At 42.2% G+C, this 19,785-nt stretch overlaps 1 protein-coding gene across 1 annotated transcript in view; it reads left to right on the top strand.

The window, feature by feature from the left end:
* Nucleotides 1-19,785, top strand: part of LOC117255508 (protein sidekick-1-like) — a 282,626-nt gene that overhangs the window by 158,186 nt on the left and 104,655 nt on the right. Inside the window, exons 6-8 of the mRNA XM_033624487.2 lie at nt 5,060-5,086; nt 13,856-13,958; nt 17,984-18,159. Of these exons, the coding sequence (XP_033480378.2) occupies nt 5,060-5,086; nt 13,856-13,958; nt 17,984-18,159 (306 nt within the window). The remainder of the gene's footprint in view (nt 1-5,059; nt 5,087-13,855; nt 13,959-17,983; nt 18,160-19,785) is intronic.

Genomic DNA, 19,785 nt, shown 5'->3' with positions numbered 1-19,785 from the left:
TTTTCACATTGTAGGATTTAAATCAGCCATCAGAGGACGTGTGTCACAGGGTGATGTAGGTCCACACACAAATTGATTTTCAACTTTGGTCAGGGACAGCCCAAAATCACACGGTGCAAAGGGTTCTTAGCTGAAAAGTAGTAGATCAATTGATTTGATTATAAAGAAATAATCCTAACTTCCAGCCTTTAAGAATTATGTGACAATGTTGTGGTATACCAAAGCGTGGTTTTCTTCAAAGAAAAGGAGGATCAATAAATTCTTAGTACAGTATTCACATTTTTATTATGCTTCAAAGACTGTGAGTCTGCGAGCGAGTGTCTTAAGGAAATGCCAGGACGTGTTGCCCTCCATTGATCTGTCACATTCCTCCAGGCCTCGTCCCTCGACTCACTGCCATGTAGTAAATGAATGGACTTTCTCAAAAGCAGAAGCTACACAGGGAGCAGTGAACGCTTAGCTGGAATATCACTTGTTTCTGAAGGAGGCACTTAAAATTCAGTATCTTCTTATAAATGAGGCTTATTTACTTATGCTAAGGGTCTCTTAGACACAGTTCTTCGAGTCTGCGGGACAGAGGGAAGCGATAGTAGAGAGGTAGAGAGATGAAGACAAAAAAATAGGTGACAGTGAAGAAAGAGTGGGATGGGGGAGTACCCTGCAGCATACTGGATAAAAGAGGAGAAGAAAGGGGGAAACATCCTGATTTAGTAATGATGCATCTCCTCTTTCTTGTCTCTCTTGGTCCCGTCTCCATCTGGTATTTCACCCTGAGGTGGTGGGCACACAGCAGCACCACATCACTGCCTTTTAAAGCCCCACCTTTTGGCTCCAACTTTCCCTTGTCTTCCCCATGTCTTTCATCCCTCGCTTCCTCTCTCTTGCCTTTTTAATATTTCTGCAAGATCAGAGGCTTCCTACTTTTTCTGTCTGTCTCTTATCAGAGGCGCAAACTTGCGGAAGCAGCACTCTCCTTTTGAATTGGAAATGATGTCTTTTTTTCATGCCATCATTAGGCTCACAGTATGAATTGAACATTTACATCTATTTCCCATTGAGAGTGCCATGTAATGAAACATGGCACTGGCGTTTCGTTTTTTAATACGTTTCCCTTGTACTTCTGTTGTTTCTTTTAAAGGCTGGATGTTTGTTTATCCATTCAATGGCACATTTTTTATTCACCGTCTCATTTCTGTGCTCTTTGTTCAACTCTTGAGGTAATAAGAGGTAATGTTTAACAAGGGATTGGTGGATTTTTTTTTTTTACCTCAAGTGCGTATTTGAGTGCAGGCATCTGTTTAGGCACAAATAAACGTAAAGTCTGAGGAGTCGAGATGAGGAGAGAGGAGAGTACAAATAATGTTGGTGTTGAAGAAAAAGGAAGAGGAGGAAGAAAGGCAGGGATAAGCTAACCTTTTTTCTTCCCGACAGTGAGCAAAGAGAATGTCAAAACCTGGTGACATTTGGGATTCATACAAGGATGATTGACACCAACTTTTACCTGGATGTGTATGGGAGACTGAGCTGTGCATACCAGCTGTGTGTGTGTGTGTGTGTGTGTGTGTGTGTGTGTGTGTGTGGGGGGGGGGGGGGGGGGGGGGGGGGGGGGGGGGGGGGGGGGGGGGGGCATGATTGACATGGTAAATTGGAAAGGTCAACTGGTGCTAGTGTTTTGGTGCAGACAGGCAGACAGCAGGAAGATGTAACCTTCCCAGAGTCCACATTTATGGAGAGAGGGAGAATCTGAGCAGAACGCTGGATTCGGGGGTTGCAGAGTGTCGAGTTGTGTGAAAACTAAGATTTAATATGTAAACCTGCTCACTGCTGTTTATATGCTGTGTATAAATGATAACTCTCCTGAATTCTGGACAGATTTACAAAGTGAGACAGAGTACTGGGTATCAGGAGAGGAAGCATACGGACTACGAAATTTTACCATCTAGGTCCATCAGGAATTTTGCTGAGGTCTTAGGTCAACACTCCAGCCAGCTTATTATTTTATCGGACACAAAAATGTGTGTGTGTGTGTTTCAGTGTGTGTAGATGAGGTCCACACGTCCTTGTGTTTCTCTCTGTGAATGTGTGAGGATTGGAAATTGGAGTTTTACATATGAATTTCAAATAGGCGCATGTGTGTTTGCGTGTGTGTGTGTGTGTGTGTGTGTGTGTGTTGCAGAGCAAGGACCAGAGTGAAGGGAGAGTGAGATTGACAGGGTAAATTGGAATGGTAAGGGTTTTGAGGTTGAACTCTGGGTTTTAAAACAGCCAAGAGAGAGAAAGAAAAGACCCAAATGTGTTGCTAAAAAAGTATCCTTTCGCTTGGGGAAGTGTGACAGTGGATGCCGACGTGGGTGGATGGGGAGAACGAAGCAAGGCTGTGCAAGGGAATAGATTGTCACCAAGGGCAAAGGGGTGTCTGGTTGTATGTAGATGGAGAGGAAGGGAGGAAGGAAGGCCCGGCGGGGCTGTTTGTGCATCGAGAGGTGGTGGAGATGGGGGTGGGTGGGAGGGGTGAGTCATGGAGGGGTTGGGGGGTGCTGCAGCAAATAGGTGACCCACAGCTGGGGACTGAAGGGTCAGCACCTGCACAGGTCAGCTGGGAAGTTAACACAGTGAGACATGACACACAAAGCAACAGTAGCCTTCACACACATGAAAGGACATGTACAGCACACAGTATTGTTGTATTGAATAGCAGACGCAACACACAAATACTGTACTTACTCCCTGTTGTACTCTCACAAACACATAGACACCCCACATACACACACACACTGTGGCAAGCACACACAAAGGACATGGTGACCTGCTTGTTTGTAGGTCCTTCAGGCAGCTGAATACACAATAGTGAATTCATGAATACAAATTATACTCAAGACCGAAACACACTTAGGCACACACTAATATTTTCACATCACCTTAAACTGTATTTTAAACACATCATATTACTATCAGCCATGATAGCCTGTTTTTGTTTTCATTTAGGGCTAAGAGTCAGATCAGTGAAACATCATCTGCCTGCACCACAGCAGTTATCTCCGCAGTGAAATGCACATCAATAAACACATTGATTAAGACAGCAAATGATCCAAAGCATTTCAAACAATGAGGGAAGTGAAAGTTACTGGAAAATATGTTTGGTGGATTCAGCTCTGTAAACGTCAGATGCTTTGTTTTGTTGTGAACACGCACACGCACTAGCTCGCTCTCTCTCTGTTGTCCCCTGATGTCCCCATTGTTTCTCTGTTCCCATTTGAAACTGAAGATGACTCAGTATGACACATCATTTGAATACACACGCAGAATTGTATGCCCCCCAGACCAAAGCCTGCGTGTGTCTGTTTGTGTGTCAGTGGGCATTTGTGTATGTGTGTGTGTGTGCACTGACCCTCTTTTAGACACTCCAAAATAATAGACTACCCAATACTGCTACTTAACAGCCCAAACTGTGCTCCTGTTAAACAGCTGTGTTTAGGTGCGTTTACAATAAGTATTGTATAAGCATTGCTGTTTTTTTTATACCAATGTCTCTGAGGTATTGTTTAAATGTATATATGTTTGAGTCTGAGGAAAACTGATGTACAGCCAATATGTGTTGTTGTTGTTGTTGTTGTTGTTGTTGTTGTTTAATCCTGTAGCTACGATAATAATGGTTGTCAAATTTATGTACCTCAACAAAGCAGTGTGCCTTGATCTTTAGAGAGCAGTATTATGCCTACAGTACCTGTGTATCAGCAACACCTGAGCCAAGTTTTTTGGGATCTGGTCCAAGTCCGTCTTCTCTCTCCGGTGAATCTTTCCACATCAATTTCAGGAGTCATACTCTCGCAGTTAAACTTTCACTCATACCATATCAATAATTTAGGATTATAAACTTCACGGTTATGAGCCAGGACCTCCAGTGTTTGGATCAAGTAGCTCCCAAAAAGTAAGCAAGGTTTAGTAGTTTCACCTGTTATGTCTAACATGTCAACTGTTTTGTCTAAAGTCATCTATTGACAAAAATGTGATTTATATCATAAATTATGTGATCAAAAACGGATAGATCCAAACTTTATTGCCAGCTCTGAGCACTTGTCCGTTTCTGATACTCCATGGACACATTTCGCTTGGTAACAGGAGGTCGTTTACAACAGATAATCTTTATTTTCATCAGAAATGATGAATGCAAGTGTTTGTGCTTTTCTTTCCTCTCTCAGCTTTCTTTAAGTAAATTTTGTAGCTGCTTTTGTTTTTCTTTCTCCTCAGCTTGCTTACTCACTCTTCATCACTTAGCCCATGCTGTACACAGAGTGTGCGAGTGTGTCAGTCGCATAGGCTGAACCAACTTTGCGCCGATGCCGATGTGAAACATCAGAATCTAAATTAATGCCGTGACGCACATTTTTCCACACTTACACTCGCTTAGATGAAACACATCTACACACACAATCACACACCCGGTATTCAAGAGTTGAGTGAGTGGCTGAGTGGCTGAATAGGGGGTAGTGTATTGATAGATGAATAGTGAATGTAGATTTTCTGCCAGTAGAATGTCAATGCCATCATTTCCTAGCAGCCTACAGTCTTGCTACCTCTAGACTTATGACAAACATGGGGAGAAAGGCAGAGGGGGGAAGATAGAGGGGGACAAGAAAGGAGTGAATGAGAGAGACAAAATTTGGTAGCTGGCAGTTGATGGATGGGCTGCAAACAGCTTGTCTTCCTCTGGACTCCATGATAACATGCAGTTCTCTCTTCCTCTCTGCCTCTTCCTCCCTCTCATCCATATCTTGCACTCTGTCTGTATTTGTTTTTTCCTCCTTCTCAGAGAACAGAGTCTCCTCTTTCTGTGTGCCTACTCAACTCTGAGATGCCTCAGAGCTGCTGATTTGTGAAAGCCTGTATTTTCTTTTTGGCATTTTTAAAAGTGTATTTGCTAAATGTGTCTTTTTGCTGCACCCCAAGGAAACACTTGAAATCTAAATTATATCTCTCCTGTTTTCCCTCTTTCCCCCAACTCCCCACCTCCCCTTTTGTCCCACTTCTCTTCATCTCATTCTCTCTGGCTGATGGACAGTTGGCAAGAAGAACCGCGGGTCAACAGGTAAAGAACCCATTTACATTTACATTATCTTCCCTGCTCTTTCTGCTCCGGCTCCCTCTTACTCTCTCTCTATCTAAGCAGAGACAAATATTGCTGCGACCCTTTACTCCCACTAGAAGGTCAGAGCCAAGGGTTGCTCAGCTAAATGCTTTGCTGCAGGTCACGTTGGCAGCAGTGGTCGGTACACACTGTAAAAGATGGTCCACCTGTTTTCAGCCTTGTGGCCAGTAAGACAAACCTACAGCGGGACACTTGTAACCTCAAGGTCAGCCTGCTGTAGGCCTGCATCTATTGGAAATAATGTAGAATACTCACAGTGTCTATTCAACATACAACTTCTTGTGGTTTAGCATGGCCTTGGAAAGTTTTACAAGGAAAGCTTTGGTTTCGTTGTGCGTCTCTTTTCTGTAGCTTGCTAGCATCTTCAGTATGGCAACCTTGGTTTATTTTCCCTGTGTTATAGACTGAACACTGGACAAGGATTACATCAGACAAAATCTGAGGCTTGATGTTGTTTAATCCAGTCAGCCAGTTTATGTGGAAATAATTATCAAAGCAACATTATGCATTTGTTACCTTAAAATAACAGCTTCAACATCATTTAGATGTTAGATGGACTTGTAATAGGGAGCATGGCACCTCTTCCATTCTCATCCCAAACTTTGGTGAGTGGGCAGGATCTCAAGGGAGAAGTCCTTAATGTTGCGCAGCATGACAACAAACACCACCAGCTAGCTATAAGAAGAGATTAGTTTAGTTTTATCTTTTTGTTGGTATCTTTAGTCCTGCTGCCCCTGTTGTGTGTGTAATTGTAGACTCAAGTTTTATACACAAGGTGTTGTAAACTTTTTGTGTAATTGTCTCAATAAACTTGGTAGAAAAAGAAAAGAAGCTAACGTTGGCTCTGTATTCTCTGTACAGCCTCATGGCAGAGGTGAAGGATCATGGATGTAATAATACAAACCACATACGCTATTAGCAATGCATGAATTATGCCATGTAATTGAGCAACTCATGCAGGTATGGAAACTGTTTATACTGTCTCAATGTTAGCTGTAGAGCTCTGTCTCTGTCTGTCTCTAATGGGAGAACAATCCCTTCAGTCCCATCTTTCAATGTTACATGAAAGCTTGTAGTGTAGGCCGTAACCTTCTCAGTGTCATCCCTGTCTCATACAGTTTAGTAGTTTTCCAGATGCCAAACATTCAAACGCTTAGTAAACTTATATGTACATGGGCTGAAAATGTTAGCAATATTTCAGCTTTAAAAAATCTTACTGTCATTCTTTTTTTGTTATTCTGTCTGTTAAGTTTGTAAAGTCAAATTTGTGTAAAATCTTGTACTATTAAGCCCCGTTTCCACCAAATACTGTCGGTATGGTACCTTTGGAACCTAAAGTAACCCTTCAGACATGGTACCTAGACCCTAGTGTTTCCACCGCAAACAGTACTCTTAAATGTGGGCAGGGTTGTTGTCACTCACTGCTCCGTCCAGCACTCTCTGTATTTCCTCATTACCGGTGACACAGATGGAAGTCTGCACCACAGACGAACGAGGCTGCATGCAGACATTTTCACAACAAAATAAAACAGGCTGCAGTGAGAGTCTGTCTCCATGGGATATTTAAAAATAGCGGGTTTGTGCATTTAGTCCTTTTAAAGCAAGCTCAGGGGTTTAGTGTTGCCGGAGCCCACAGGAACAACGCTCCATAGCGCTTGTCTTTTTCTTAGAGTGAGGATTAGAATATATGCCATTCACATAATACTGTCAAAATTAATATATATAAATGCTTGAAGATCCACTTATTACTAAAAGTGTATGTCATATAAAAGCGAACAAAGTAATGGTCAAAGTTGTCACAGAGAAATTTAAGGTGTGGTAACTCCAGCTGCTGCAAGAGGCAGGAAAACATCCTCTCATTTTATAGTTACAGTCTACTAATAAAACATGGTATGAACAGTGGTTACATGAGTCTCAAAACCAGCCACAGCTCAGACCTAAGCAGAGTGACCGTCCACTACTGATGAATCAACGGACTGCAGTGTTCACAGCTCCACCTTTTCTTACCAGATCTGTGTGCTAGGTACCCCAACAGAAGGGGTAGCAAAAATGGGAACAGTATGGAACGGTTCCATTGGTACCATCCACAACTTTTCACAGTGGAAACGGAAAAAAAGCTTACTGAACTTAACTGTACCGTACTGTACCGCTCGGTGGAAACAGGGCTTTACTCTACGTATCAGTCGACATAGTTCTTTGGATTCTGACTTACTATTTTCAGATCCTTCAGCTGGTCAACAAATGTATGTGTGCAGCTGTCCATGACACTCCATGAGACAGGGATGACACTGATAAGGTGACAGATGGAGTCGCAGTCTTTCATAAATTACATCAGCAGGGATGTAGACTCTGCTGTCGAATTGTTGTATCATGTTAGCTGTCAGACAGATCACTACAGCTCACATCACAACAGTATAAACAGTTTGCAACTCTGCAGATGCAATTTGTATTTGTGACAGCTGTGTACCTCTCAGAAACTCAGAAATCACAAAAATACCAATTCTTGCATTATATTGCTTTCAGACAGTGTTAATGTTTGGCATCAAGGTTCTAACCTTGCAGTGGGAAGTAGTTATAATAACTTCCTGCCTTGAGGAACTTTAACTCAGAGCCACTCCAGGTGGATACTGGAGTGGAGGTGGGTCTTTGTAGATGCTATATGAGCAGCAGCAGCAGCAGCAGCAGCAGCACTGGTGTCAGCATAGTTTTCTGGTTAACTGGGTGGCAGCGAAAAAAGTGAGCAGAGCACTGATGGCATTCGCACACTGCCATAATGAAAAGGGGTGTGAAGGACATTGCAGCAGGAGGAGTTTGCCATTCTAGTGTGGTGGCAGACTCAAGACAACTGTCTGAACTAACTCGCAGGCATTGCCTCATTCTGCTACATCAAACATGCTAACTAATTTTCCCTACAGCACCACTTGAGAGTCTATTACCTGAGCTCGGCTAAAACACACCTAGGTGCCAGTCTTTCTCTCCCCGGCAGTCAAGCAGCCTCTCGCTGCAGATTCACACCGAGCCAAAGCACTTGCAAAGAGAGTGTTTATCTCTGCTGATATATAAACATTGAGTCACAGAGAACACAGAGTGCTTGAGCCCTGCTATAACGTTTCTTCATGGGTACACACTGTTATTATTACATTTGTGAAGTACTGACATATTGCTATTTCCTCCTCTTAGAGTAATAACCATGTGTAAATGTTTAAGTGCCTTAATTTCCTCCGGAAGAATTATTCCCCTGAGCCACTGTCATGTGTTGATGATTTTCAGAATTATGGGGGAGAAAAGATATTTTATTTCCTCACTGTACCAAAAAAAGTTTGCAGGCAATTGCACATGCCCTTATTCCGGTATAGTGGTGATGAAATGTTACCTCATTATGTCATTGTGGGTTTTGTGAAGCAGCCAAAATACCACAACTAATATAATACTCAAAATTAATCAAATAATCATTGAGCACTCCCGAGAGCTTAACTCCTGCCCTGCCTCGCCATTACTGCTACATGTTTCTTGTGTCTTCCTCTCTTTCTTTCCCGTCTTTCCATCTTCCTCCCTCCATCACTTGTGTGGCCCGATGACAGAGATAGATAGAGGGTTTGGCAGCTGAAGGAAGAGATGAATATTTAAAATCGGGCATCTTTCTCGGTCCTCTCACTGCTTCCCATTGTCTGTGTCTGTCTCCCCCTGGGGCTTGGATCTTCTGCTCTTGGTATGGTGTGGCTTTGCGTGAGTGTGTGTGTGTGTGTGTGTGTGTGTGTGTGTGTGTGTGTGTGTGTGTGTGTGTGTGTGGCATGTCTTGGCTTGTGGTTTTATATTGGCATTCTAAGGCAAGTGTAGTCAGACGATGACACTTAGCTGTCAGCATGCAGCATTAATGAGCGCAGTGACACGCACAAACACTCGCCCCACTCTCACACACATGTGGTGCTCTCAAGAGAGATCAGCAAATGATCACCTTCTCCTCTCCATTTATTTTTGTATACCCTCCAAAAAAACTCTTTAGAAAATTTAAAGGAAGCTCTCCGTTTCCTTTAACCTCTCACATCCAGTGTCCCTCATTTCCAACTTTCTTCACTTTTTTTTTTTTTTTTTTTGTCGCTTTCTGTCTTAAAAGCTCACCCTCTTTCCTTCTCTCAAACTCTTCCTCTCGCTCTGTTGTGTGTGCGGTCTCAGTGTGATATGTGTTAGTTGGCTGTGAACCCTGCAGACACATATCTGACAACTCTATTAATACACAGTCAGCTAACTCCAGCCTCCTCCTGTGTGCATGTGTGTGTGTGTGTGTGTGTGTGTGTGTGTGTGTGTGTGTGTGTGTGTGTGTGTGTGTGTGTGTGTGTGTGCGTGCTCAGTCAGTCCCTCTGCTCTCTAGGTCTCTGCAGAGATTTGTTTGAAAGGCTTAAAACACACAGATCTCCAGTCATAGAAAGATCACACACGCGCTCACACACCGACTGACTCACTGACACAATAGGGAGTGTGGAGTGACTGACAGATTTAATAGGAGAACAAGCTGTAATCTGAGAGAATCCATTCGAAGAGGGATTTCATTCTAATCTGTGGATGGAATAGCCTTTCATCTCTCTCTCCCTCTCTCCGTTTCTCTGTCTATCTCTCTCGCCTTCTATTTATCCATCTCTATCTCTTTCCTGCCCTAAAGCTGCACCAATCCTTTTAACCAGCCCTGTTTTTTTTTTTTATCGTTCCCATCCTTGATTTAATTTGGGATTTTTCTACTTCTATCCGAATCCCCCCCCCCCCCCAACACACACGCACACTCACACAGCTGTGTCACCTCAGCAGCACTTAACTGTCAATCAGCAATGATTACACTGACGAGAGCATTGTAACGTTGCAATGCGTCAGCGTCTCTCTGGTGCTAAATTATCCCCGCATCCATGTGCACACAGGCAGACGCACAAAAAGTAAACTCTTTCCTCTGTTCTCATCTATTTTGATTTATTTTTTTAAACTGCTTTAACGGCTCTCCTTTTTTTATCATCCCTCTCTCTTTAATGAAGCTTTTCAGCCCCAAGTTGTTGTTGTGATATTGCTTTGTTATACGACAGCCCTCCCCTGCATTTTTTTCCCTTTCCCTCCATCACTCCTGCTCTCCCTCTCTCCGCCACATGGTGTTTCTCATTTGCTAAATGAGGAATCCAATAGAGTTAGATTAAACTTCTGGACTCTCTTTGTAGAATCTTTACAGGGAGCCTTTTAGCTGCCACAATAACACTGCCTGCCAGTTTGAATATTTATCCTTGTTTAGGTTGAGGAAGATGAATTTAATAATCCCTGTTTAAACAACAAAAAGGAAGAGATAAGAGGATGATAGGGAGTAAAAGAGGGAAGACAGGCAGCAGGGAATGAGAGATACAGACGAGATGAAATGATAGAGATTTCCCCAGAGAAAGAGGATGTTAGACACGCTGACAGAGAGAAAAGAAGAGCGCAGATCACACAACCATATGGCATTTTGCTTTCCCCTCTACTTCTACCATCATGTCTGTCACTCCAGGAAGAAGAAGACCATCTGCACAGTCCCCGATCTACATATACACTCCATCTCTCTCCTCTGAGCCCTTTTCTTTTCCCTCCTTGTTCTCCCATGTCATACCAGTGTTCCTGCTGTCCTGATTTGCCTGTCTGCTCCCTTCAGATTCACAGCCCAGAGTTAACAGGTTGGGTTCGCGTCCCCCCTTCGCTCATTATCGGCGGACACCGCTGCCATTAAGTCTCCACTGATGGCAACTACTCCCCTGCCTGACCTCTGCTTCCCACAGTGGACAGCTAATGGACACTCTCCTCTTGCTCTACATCTACCTCTGCTCGTCCACCATCCCTCTTGTCTCTGTCTATCTTCCACCCACTCCTTCACTGCTACCCATCTTTAGTTCTCCAACATCAAACCTTTCGAAGTTTAACACACACCATTCAAGATGTCGATCTCTGCACAATAAGATTAAAGACATAAAAGAGTTTTGTGTGTATATTTACCGTGTGTGTGTGTGTGTGTGTGTATGTGTGTGTCTGTGTGTGTGTGTGTGTGTGGAGAAATAGGGAGAGAGTGATAGAGACCTCCACTATTACTTCCCATCGCTCTTTTTTGTGTCACCTCACTTATCTTCCCCATTAATGACTCAATCTCTACGCTGAGTTAGAGCATCAGTGAGTGTCAAGACAGTAGAGAGTGTGCATGTGTGTGTGTGTGCGTGCACGCGCGTGCTATCATTTGCCTGTCTTCATGTTCCCGCATGTCTTATTCCGTGTGACAGTGGGATATGACTTTTCGGCTCTTTCTCTCCGATTAAAAAAAAAGAGAAAAGAGAGAGAGAATGAGAAGGAGGAATAAAGAGCAGCGAGTTAATTACCACCTTTTCCTCCTTCCCTTCAAAGGGGAGATCAAAGCTGCTCCTCGCCTCCCCCTGCCTTCGCTCCATACCCAACTTCCTCACACCCAGACCTAGCCTGTTAATTTGTAGTCCCTACTCCTCCCTCATTCATCGGTTCAGTATATCCATGGAAAACCCAATGATGTTCATACCAATGCACACCCATCACACTAACAGTTATATATAGGCTTCACACAGTCTGTAAAACATTGCTAAACATTATTTTCTATTTGCCCATTCTACTGTTTTTGTACTATTTTGCTGAGCAGATGTTTCAAACTGATAACAATCCTGGTGTGTCCTTTTCTTATGAGAGGCTATTCCCACCATAAATCATACTCAAACAACACACACAATCACAATCCCGCACACACACCACCATACTCTCCCACACACCTTTTAGGCCATAAATCATCCTTCACATACTCTCACCACTGTACTCTTCCCTAAACACTATCATTGTAACTCACACACACCATCTTACTGTCTCCAATACATCATTATAGTCTGTATGATAATGTGTTTCAGACAGAACAGTGGCGTGTTTGACAAAGAGTGATATTGTTTATAAGAGAGAATTATGGGATGTGTCTGGGATAAGAGACAATGGCTGTTTAGGAGTAGTGGAAATAAATGTTTCACTCAAATTCTTTTTTTTTTTGTCAGTCTCTGACACTCAATCACACATACTGTCATCCTTACTTACACACTGTCAATCACTTACTATTATTCTCTCTTATATACCATCATTCTTTCATCTTCTATAATTTTCTTTCACTTTTTTTTACCACTGTCCTGACATACACTGTACTATCATTCTCTCCTGTGTATATTTTTATTGAGCATATTTGTGTGTGTGTGTGTGTGTGTGTGTGAGTGTGTGTGTGTTAAGCTGTACAAATTTCATTAATGTCGTACATCTGCTACAATTGAATCACTCTACATGGCCAAAGTGTGGCTTCTATTCTCACAATGTATGGTTCAATTGACCAGTCACAATGTGTTTGCTCACAGCGAACATGAACAGGGATGGAGTTGGTTTTGTCGGGACAAATTAAATAAAGTCTGTTTTGATCACGCTGACTGCGTCCTCATAAAGGCTGACAAAAGAGAAATAAGATAGTGTTACTTTGTACAAATCTCTTTTGAACAGAAAATAAGAGGAATATTTAGATGGCTGGAAGATGCAGACGGTTCAGTCCATCTGTTTTACAGCAAAGTTTAGTTTTATCAACCCAAATGCCAGAGTAAATGTTGGCACTGTGCGTTTCTGAAAATCACAAATATGTCATTCACTGCATATGAAATGTACCATTATATGTGCGGCTGTGGCTCTGCAGTAGAGTGGGTCATCCACCGATTGGAAGATCGACGGTTCAATCCCCAAGATACTGAACCCCAAATCGCTCCCGATGGCTGTTCCATTGGTGTGTGAGTGCGTTAAAAACACTCAAAACTGAGTAGCAGGTGGCACCCTGTATGTTAGCCTTGGCCACTAGTGTATGTATGTGTGTGTGAATGGGTGAATGTGACTCGTAGTGTAACAACCGCTTTGAGTGGTCGGATGACAAGTGCAGGTCCATTTACCATATGTTGAAACATCACATTTCTTTACATTTCAATTTTAAATTTCATGTTGTGACCTGGGGGTGATGGGAGGGATTTCTCCATCTTTGCTTTTGATTTCCACCCATGTGGTCATTCATTTTTTATCTCCAGTGGGGATGCTTGTTGAGTCTTGTTATCCCAGCTTCTTTTTCCACATTTATTTTTTTTATTTATTTATTTATTTTGTTTATTTTTTTTCTGGGCATTTTAGCTTTTAATTGACAGGACAGTCTAGCATGTAACAGCTGTTAACAGCTGTGGTTTGTGGAAATGTACAATGCCGTTTATACCTGAGACTGCTGGTTTTGTCTATAAGCACAGTCTCAGTCAATACCACAGTTAGCCACAACATGTAAAATACCACTCCAATTATATAAAAACAAGCTGAAAAGCCAGAAATGTATCTGATATCATAATGCTGGATTGTTGAAATAACAGGCTGATGATAAAATCAGTCTTTAGACCAATTTGGAGTTGAATACTGTGAGGCTATATCCGCACAGTGTCTGTCCAGGTTTAGTTAACATTTTTTAAAAAGGACATGAGCATGGTGCATTTATTTGTGTGTTAAAAGTATCATAGTAAGTGCAAGAGACTGTGATTGTATAAAGTGTAGAGTAGTGTGAGTGAAAGACTCTTCTGGTCTGCGTCTGTGCTGCTGTGTGTGATTTATGGTCTAAACTGCCTCTCATATTTTCTCCCTCTGTCACAGATCCTGAATCAGAAGTTGTGGCTCCGGCGATTGTGATCGGACCCAAAGACACAACAGTGGTGGCAGGGAGCGAGGCGACACTGGAGTGTATTGCTAATGCCAGGTAAATTTATTTTATTTACACGCGCGCATGTACACACACAAACACACACACTCACACACGAGTGCCGACAATTCCTTTCTTGCTAGACAGCGCTGTTTTCTTCCAGGGCAATTAGAGGACACCACATAAACTCGTAGCTCAGCAAGTCTCTCCCTCTAGTATTAGTGTACATACACACACATACACACACACACACACACACACACACACACACAGACACACACACATGTGTACCAAGTTAACTTAAACAGAAGTTGGATCAAAGTCCCATCAGACATCAGCAGGGAAATGTAACACACCTACTCGTACAAACTTGCCCATTCCAAGTATTGTATAGACACACGCAGACGCACACACACATACTGACGCAGGGGGTGCAGTCTATTCTGACTCAACAGATGTTTTTCAGAGCAACAATAAATTCTGCCTCAGTTCAAGAACTGAGCTGAAATCAGTTTCCGCTCATCTCTTAGATAAACACTGTCCAATCTCCCACTGTGTCCGTGAAAAGACAACTGAGCTCTGGCTTATGTGTGCTTTATGTTAAACAATACAGTTTCTGTTTTGAACTCAGCATGTAGTGTGTTCTTTTATTTCCTTTAAACAAGTGACTCTTTTAGACTCTTTTCTCAAGACAAAGGGAACACTTTTAGTCACAGGGGTTGGCATGGGTACAATATAACTACAATATGTATAACTTCTGCAGTACTTGCCAGTGTTTTCTGTATTACACACTGAATTCACTGAATCTATTGCCAGAGGGTGGAGAAGCAACTGTTTGGCCATTTTTTACCTCCTTTGGGGAGGGCTCTACAGGTCAGCTACCTGCCCTAGAAGAAAACTGCTTCTTGTTAGCCACAGTTGATCCTAGTATACACACGAGGAGAACTTTATCTGTACTTAGCATATTCTCTCAGAGGCATGTTCTTGTATGGATCCACCATTAATTGGAGAGAAAAGTGAGGCTGAGGCTGCTCTGACCAGATAAAAGCACTGCGAGCCTGAATCATCTGATCCCAACAGGTGATATACAGGGCTCAGAGCTTCACTGTGAACTGTTTGTTCAAGGTTTTTGTTGGATTGTGTTACTTAGTCTGGGCTAGACGTGCTGCTCTGATCTGTGAAAGTCGAAGTCTATTTAAATGTTTCTCAGAGGCACTTGACCAGCACTTGACCACCGGGTAGCACTCAAGGTACAGTATGAAAAAACAAGCGACTGAACCACATTAGACATAATACAAGATAGGAATGTACCTACAGTGGGCTGAAAAAAAAATCTTAGCAACAGTAGGATCCATTCCCATCATACAAATAATGAGAAATATGCTCAGGCCAGTCTTCTTTTTTATTGAACACCATGTAATTGGGTCTTTGCAACCCACTCTATTAGTATTACAAGTGCAGACAAATTAGCTCAGAATTTCCTGCATTTCTTCTTCCAGAAACAACCCACTCCACAGGGACTATTTCTGATATCAGAGAATCCACTGAAAGATACTCACTCCAGAGAAATAAGTCTGTATCCAGGGAACAACTGAAAGAAAGAAACTCTTCCATTAAAGTTTGGGGGAAAGAAGAGCACGATCAGTGAAATCAAGTGCAGTGCTGAAGTCTAAAAGCATCTGCTATCCACATCCATTAACCATTAATCAGTCATATGCACCAATACAGTCCTGGTAGAGTGCTAAGATGATTAGGAGTTTGATTGAGCTCAAGCTGTGCCAGTCGGTCTCATATTTAAGGGCTGTAAAATCTACTTTTCTGTCTGTGGATACATTTTGGATTCTTTTGTTGTGGACAGGACCCACTGAGTAAGCATATTAAAATTTTGACAGATCAGTCTAGCCATAAGTTTAATTACTTTTCCTTCCAACTTTGTCTACACCTCGAGGTGTATCGTCTGAGAGAGGCAGCAGCATACTCTCAGCTGTATCCAAAGAAAAGGCAAAACACATTTTATGTCTGACATTGTATTATTTACAGTCGGACTGCATATTAAGTGGACTTGGTTGCATATTCCTCCAACCAACTATGAAAAAACGAGAGTATAATGTGATATCTTACAAATAATGGTTTTATGTCTCTCATAATTACTAAACTGGGCTTACTAACATCCAGAACAGCAGCAGAAAATATGTTGCTGAATACAAGATCTGCCCAAAAATGCAGTTTTTTCCATTTCTTTCCACATCACATACCTTTCAGATTGCTCCTAATGGTCTCACTGCATGTGAACTCAAACAGATCCAAACAGAACCAATCAGAGCTAAGGAGTTAGCTGTCACTCACTGCTCGTGAACTGCGGTCAAACTGTCAAACTAGGCAGTACTGACCAAATATGACTCAAGAGTCTGATACTGCATTGCTTATTTCTCACCTCAAATGTTTTCAGAAAGGTATTTTAGTGTACTGTTTAGCTGAAAAATGAGAAAGTTTGTCCCCCGGTCGCCATGTTGGATACAGTCATCTCAAAGCACTGCCCACTGATTGGAGCAACTTGATCATTTTACAGCTAAACAGTACCCTAAAATACATTTCTGAAGGCATTTGAGGTGAGACATATTTCGGTGTGCTGTTTAGCTGTAAAATGAGAAAGCTGCTCCTGTTGATGGGCGGTGCTTCCAGTTGATTATATCAAACATGGAGGGTGACAAACTTTCTCAATTTACAGCTAAACAGTACACTAAAAAATGTTACTGAAAACATTTCAGGCAAAACATAGGCAACACAGTATCAGAATTTTGACTCATATTTGATCAGCGCTGCTTAGTTTGACATTTGTCCGCAGTTCACAAGCAGTGATTGACTTGAGTGACAGTTCTATTAAAGACTCTTTGGCTCTGATTTTTCGTGGCAAATGCCATGAGAGGCAAAAGGAGGCGGAGGAGAGACATGATTTTTTTCCCTAGACTATCAGTGTCATATAATATTGTGTGCATGTAATGACAGTTTGAGCAAATATGGCAAAAGGGTATTTTATTATAAAAGTTGCCAGCTGTAGCTGAATTACCATCTTGTCTTCACCACCTCCAGATCTCTTATTACATCCTTTGGTTGCTCTATCTGATGTCACGTCAAAGTGATTGCTGTTGGAATAAAAACCAAAGAAATTCTTAGAAGCACAAGTGTTACAATAATAAATGAAAAGAGTGTTACATTGATGACTTTTAAACTAATATATTCTGGGGAGATCACTTGTTCACTATGATAGTAGCTCGTATTTCACACGCAGCCGTCTTTATGCACTGTTTTATGTCTTTCCATGTGAATAATTTCTGTTTGTTTAATGACTCTTACTACATTGGTTTTAACAAACCCCTCTAACCAAGAACCTACTTATTACTTTAAACCAATAAGTAATTGGCTCCAAAATAAATAATTCCTGTTGTTTAATTGCAGCCTTAGCAATGTTTTAATATGTCGTATGATGTTGTATTATCAGTGAGTATTCATATTTGCATCACTACTTTAATTATTTTCACAGCTTACTGTTTGTGGACAAATCCAATAATTAAACTACGACTTTTAAGATGTCCTTAAGAAAATGCATCTGGAAGGCAGTTTCAGCGGCTGATTACATAATTAGTTGTGGTCCTAGTAAATCAGTTGCAAATTTTAATGCAGATTGCTTGTAAGAACATGAAAATGCACCAAAAAAAACTGAGCTGCACTTTCATGAATAGATACAATGCTGTATTAATGCTGTCTTGCAGAAATACACACACAGACACACACACAAAAAGATGTTGTTTTGATGTTGTTTATCCAAAACAAAATTTCACTATACATGAAAACCCATTTCCTTTCTCCAACATCCAGAGTAACTGACTGACGCTCCTTCATGCTGAGTAGAGCTGACTGCTCTGATATACAGACTGTCATCATTCATTTCCTGCCTCATTGACACATAAACTGATGGATTTAATATGTTGTAATTGCCTTCTGTCACTCTTTTCCTTTTTCTCCAATTCACCCCATTCCTGCTATTCTTTCGCTTCTCCTCTATTCCTGTCTTCTCCCCTCAGACCGGTGGACAGCCTTGTGGTGTCATGGAAACGTGATGGGCGTCGTCTGGCCAGTGGGCGTCGGCTCATTATTCCTGCCCCCACCTCCTCTGACACAGGGTTGTATGTTTGTGAAGCGTCGCTTAGCAACAGCACTGCCAAACCTGTGGAGGCAAGGGCACACCTCACTGTAATGGGTAAGCAAAGAAAAGGGCAGTCACTCACACACACACACAAACACACACACACGCACACCGCCTAACATGATTATCTATGATTATCCTGGGTAGGCCTGACCCATCAAGCCTAATGCCTTCAACATGTACCATTAATTTCTATTTTAGCCTCGCTCTTGTCTTTTCTTGTACATTTTTTTTTTTTTTTTTTTTTTTTTTTTACTCCAGGCGCTGTTTCACCCTGTTTATTCCTCCATTTATTCCTACTTTTCTCCTGGAAGCATGACTGTGAACACCCCAGGCAGTGACTGTCAACTACAGGACTACTCGAGCTGAATCTGTTGTCCACACTCACCAAGAAACGGCCCATTGCAGTCACAAACAGCTGTTGCATTCATGTACGCACTAATTCATCTATGTGTGCTGACAAACACATGCATATGTGTCACAGTCGCAGTCACAAAAAGGCACCGCAGACACACATGCCCGTTTGTCCGGCGGCTAAATTAGTTTTGTTCCCTGGAGTCGCCAATCAATAAGAGAACACTGAAAGCACTCAAACAGAAGAAGTCGTCGCAATCCACTCCTGTCCTCGATATGTGTGCGTAAATAGAAAACAACACACGCACGCAGGCAGGGAGCGTGTGATTGATGAAGCGAAACTTTTCTCCCCTAGTTCGTCAGCGTCTTTTTGATCTGCTGTGATTGTCGGAGCGAGGGAGCACCTAACACAGAGAGAGCAAACTACCCACGCCTACAGAATACTCACTAGTCAGAAAAGACCTGCCTGAATATTTATACCCCGCTCATTCTCTTTCTGTTCCCCCGCTCACTATCTACAGCCAATTTTTGTACCCTCTTTTTTTCTGTCTTTTGCCTCCCTCTATCTCTCTCTCTCTCGACATTATCTTCCTTCATTAGGCCAACAGGACTGTTAAGGCTTGCCTGGCAGGGACAAAGTCAGCATGCATTCATATGTATCAGAGGAGTAGAGACTGATGAATACATTGGTACTGATCCTCTTTTTCTGCTATGGGCTCAACAGACCTTGATGCAATGAAAGGGATTCCTAAACAGAATAGTGTATGTGTCTGTGTGAAAGAAAGAGACAGCCTCAAAGGTATTCATTATTCAATTTCATTTCTTTTCTGCCCAGGTCCACTAATCAGAATATGTATGACAGACTACTGGTGCAAACAACACTATATCTGTTGTTGTGCTCCATCTTTGTTTTGCAGGCAGACGGCAGAGGATCCACGGAAGCTCAAAGCTCTAAACCCAACCGCCCAAACACTCCAAAATGTGTTGTGTTGTATTTGTGCATCTAGGTCCTTGCACTCACCTGAGTGAAAGCGATTAATGCATCCGTGTTATCGGTGTCACGCCACATGGCTGTTATTCATCTCTTGTTTTCCCGTTCTTCCGTTCACTGCACGCCTCCCTCGTTCTCTTGTCAAAAATCGTGCCGAATTCCACCGTGCACAATAAAGATAGGAGATGCGCACATGTGTGGGTTTAAAAGTAAAGAACTTTAAAGTCGAGAAGAATAAATGTAGCAGCAGCAAGGGAGTCTACTGTGTAGCTGTCCACACACACACACACACACACACACACACATACACACACACATACAGAGCTTGATCAAAC

This window comes from Epinephelus lanceolatus, chromosome 3 (assembly GCF_041903045.1).
Source record: "Epinephelus lanceolatus isolate andai-2023 chromosome 3, ASM4190304v1, whole genome shotgun sequence".
Taxonomy (NCBI): Eukaryota; Metazoa; Chordata; class Actinopteri; order Perciformes; family Serranidae; genus Epinephelus; species Epinephelus lanceolatus.
Note: the sequence above shows the minus strand (reverse complement) of the source record. Positions and strands in the feature narration are given on the sequence as shown.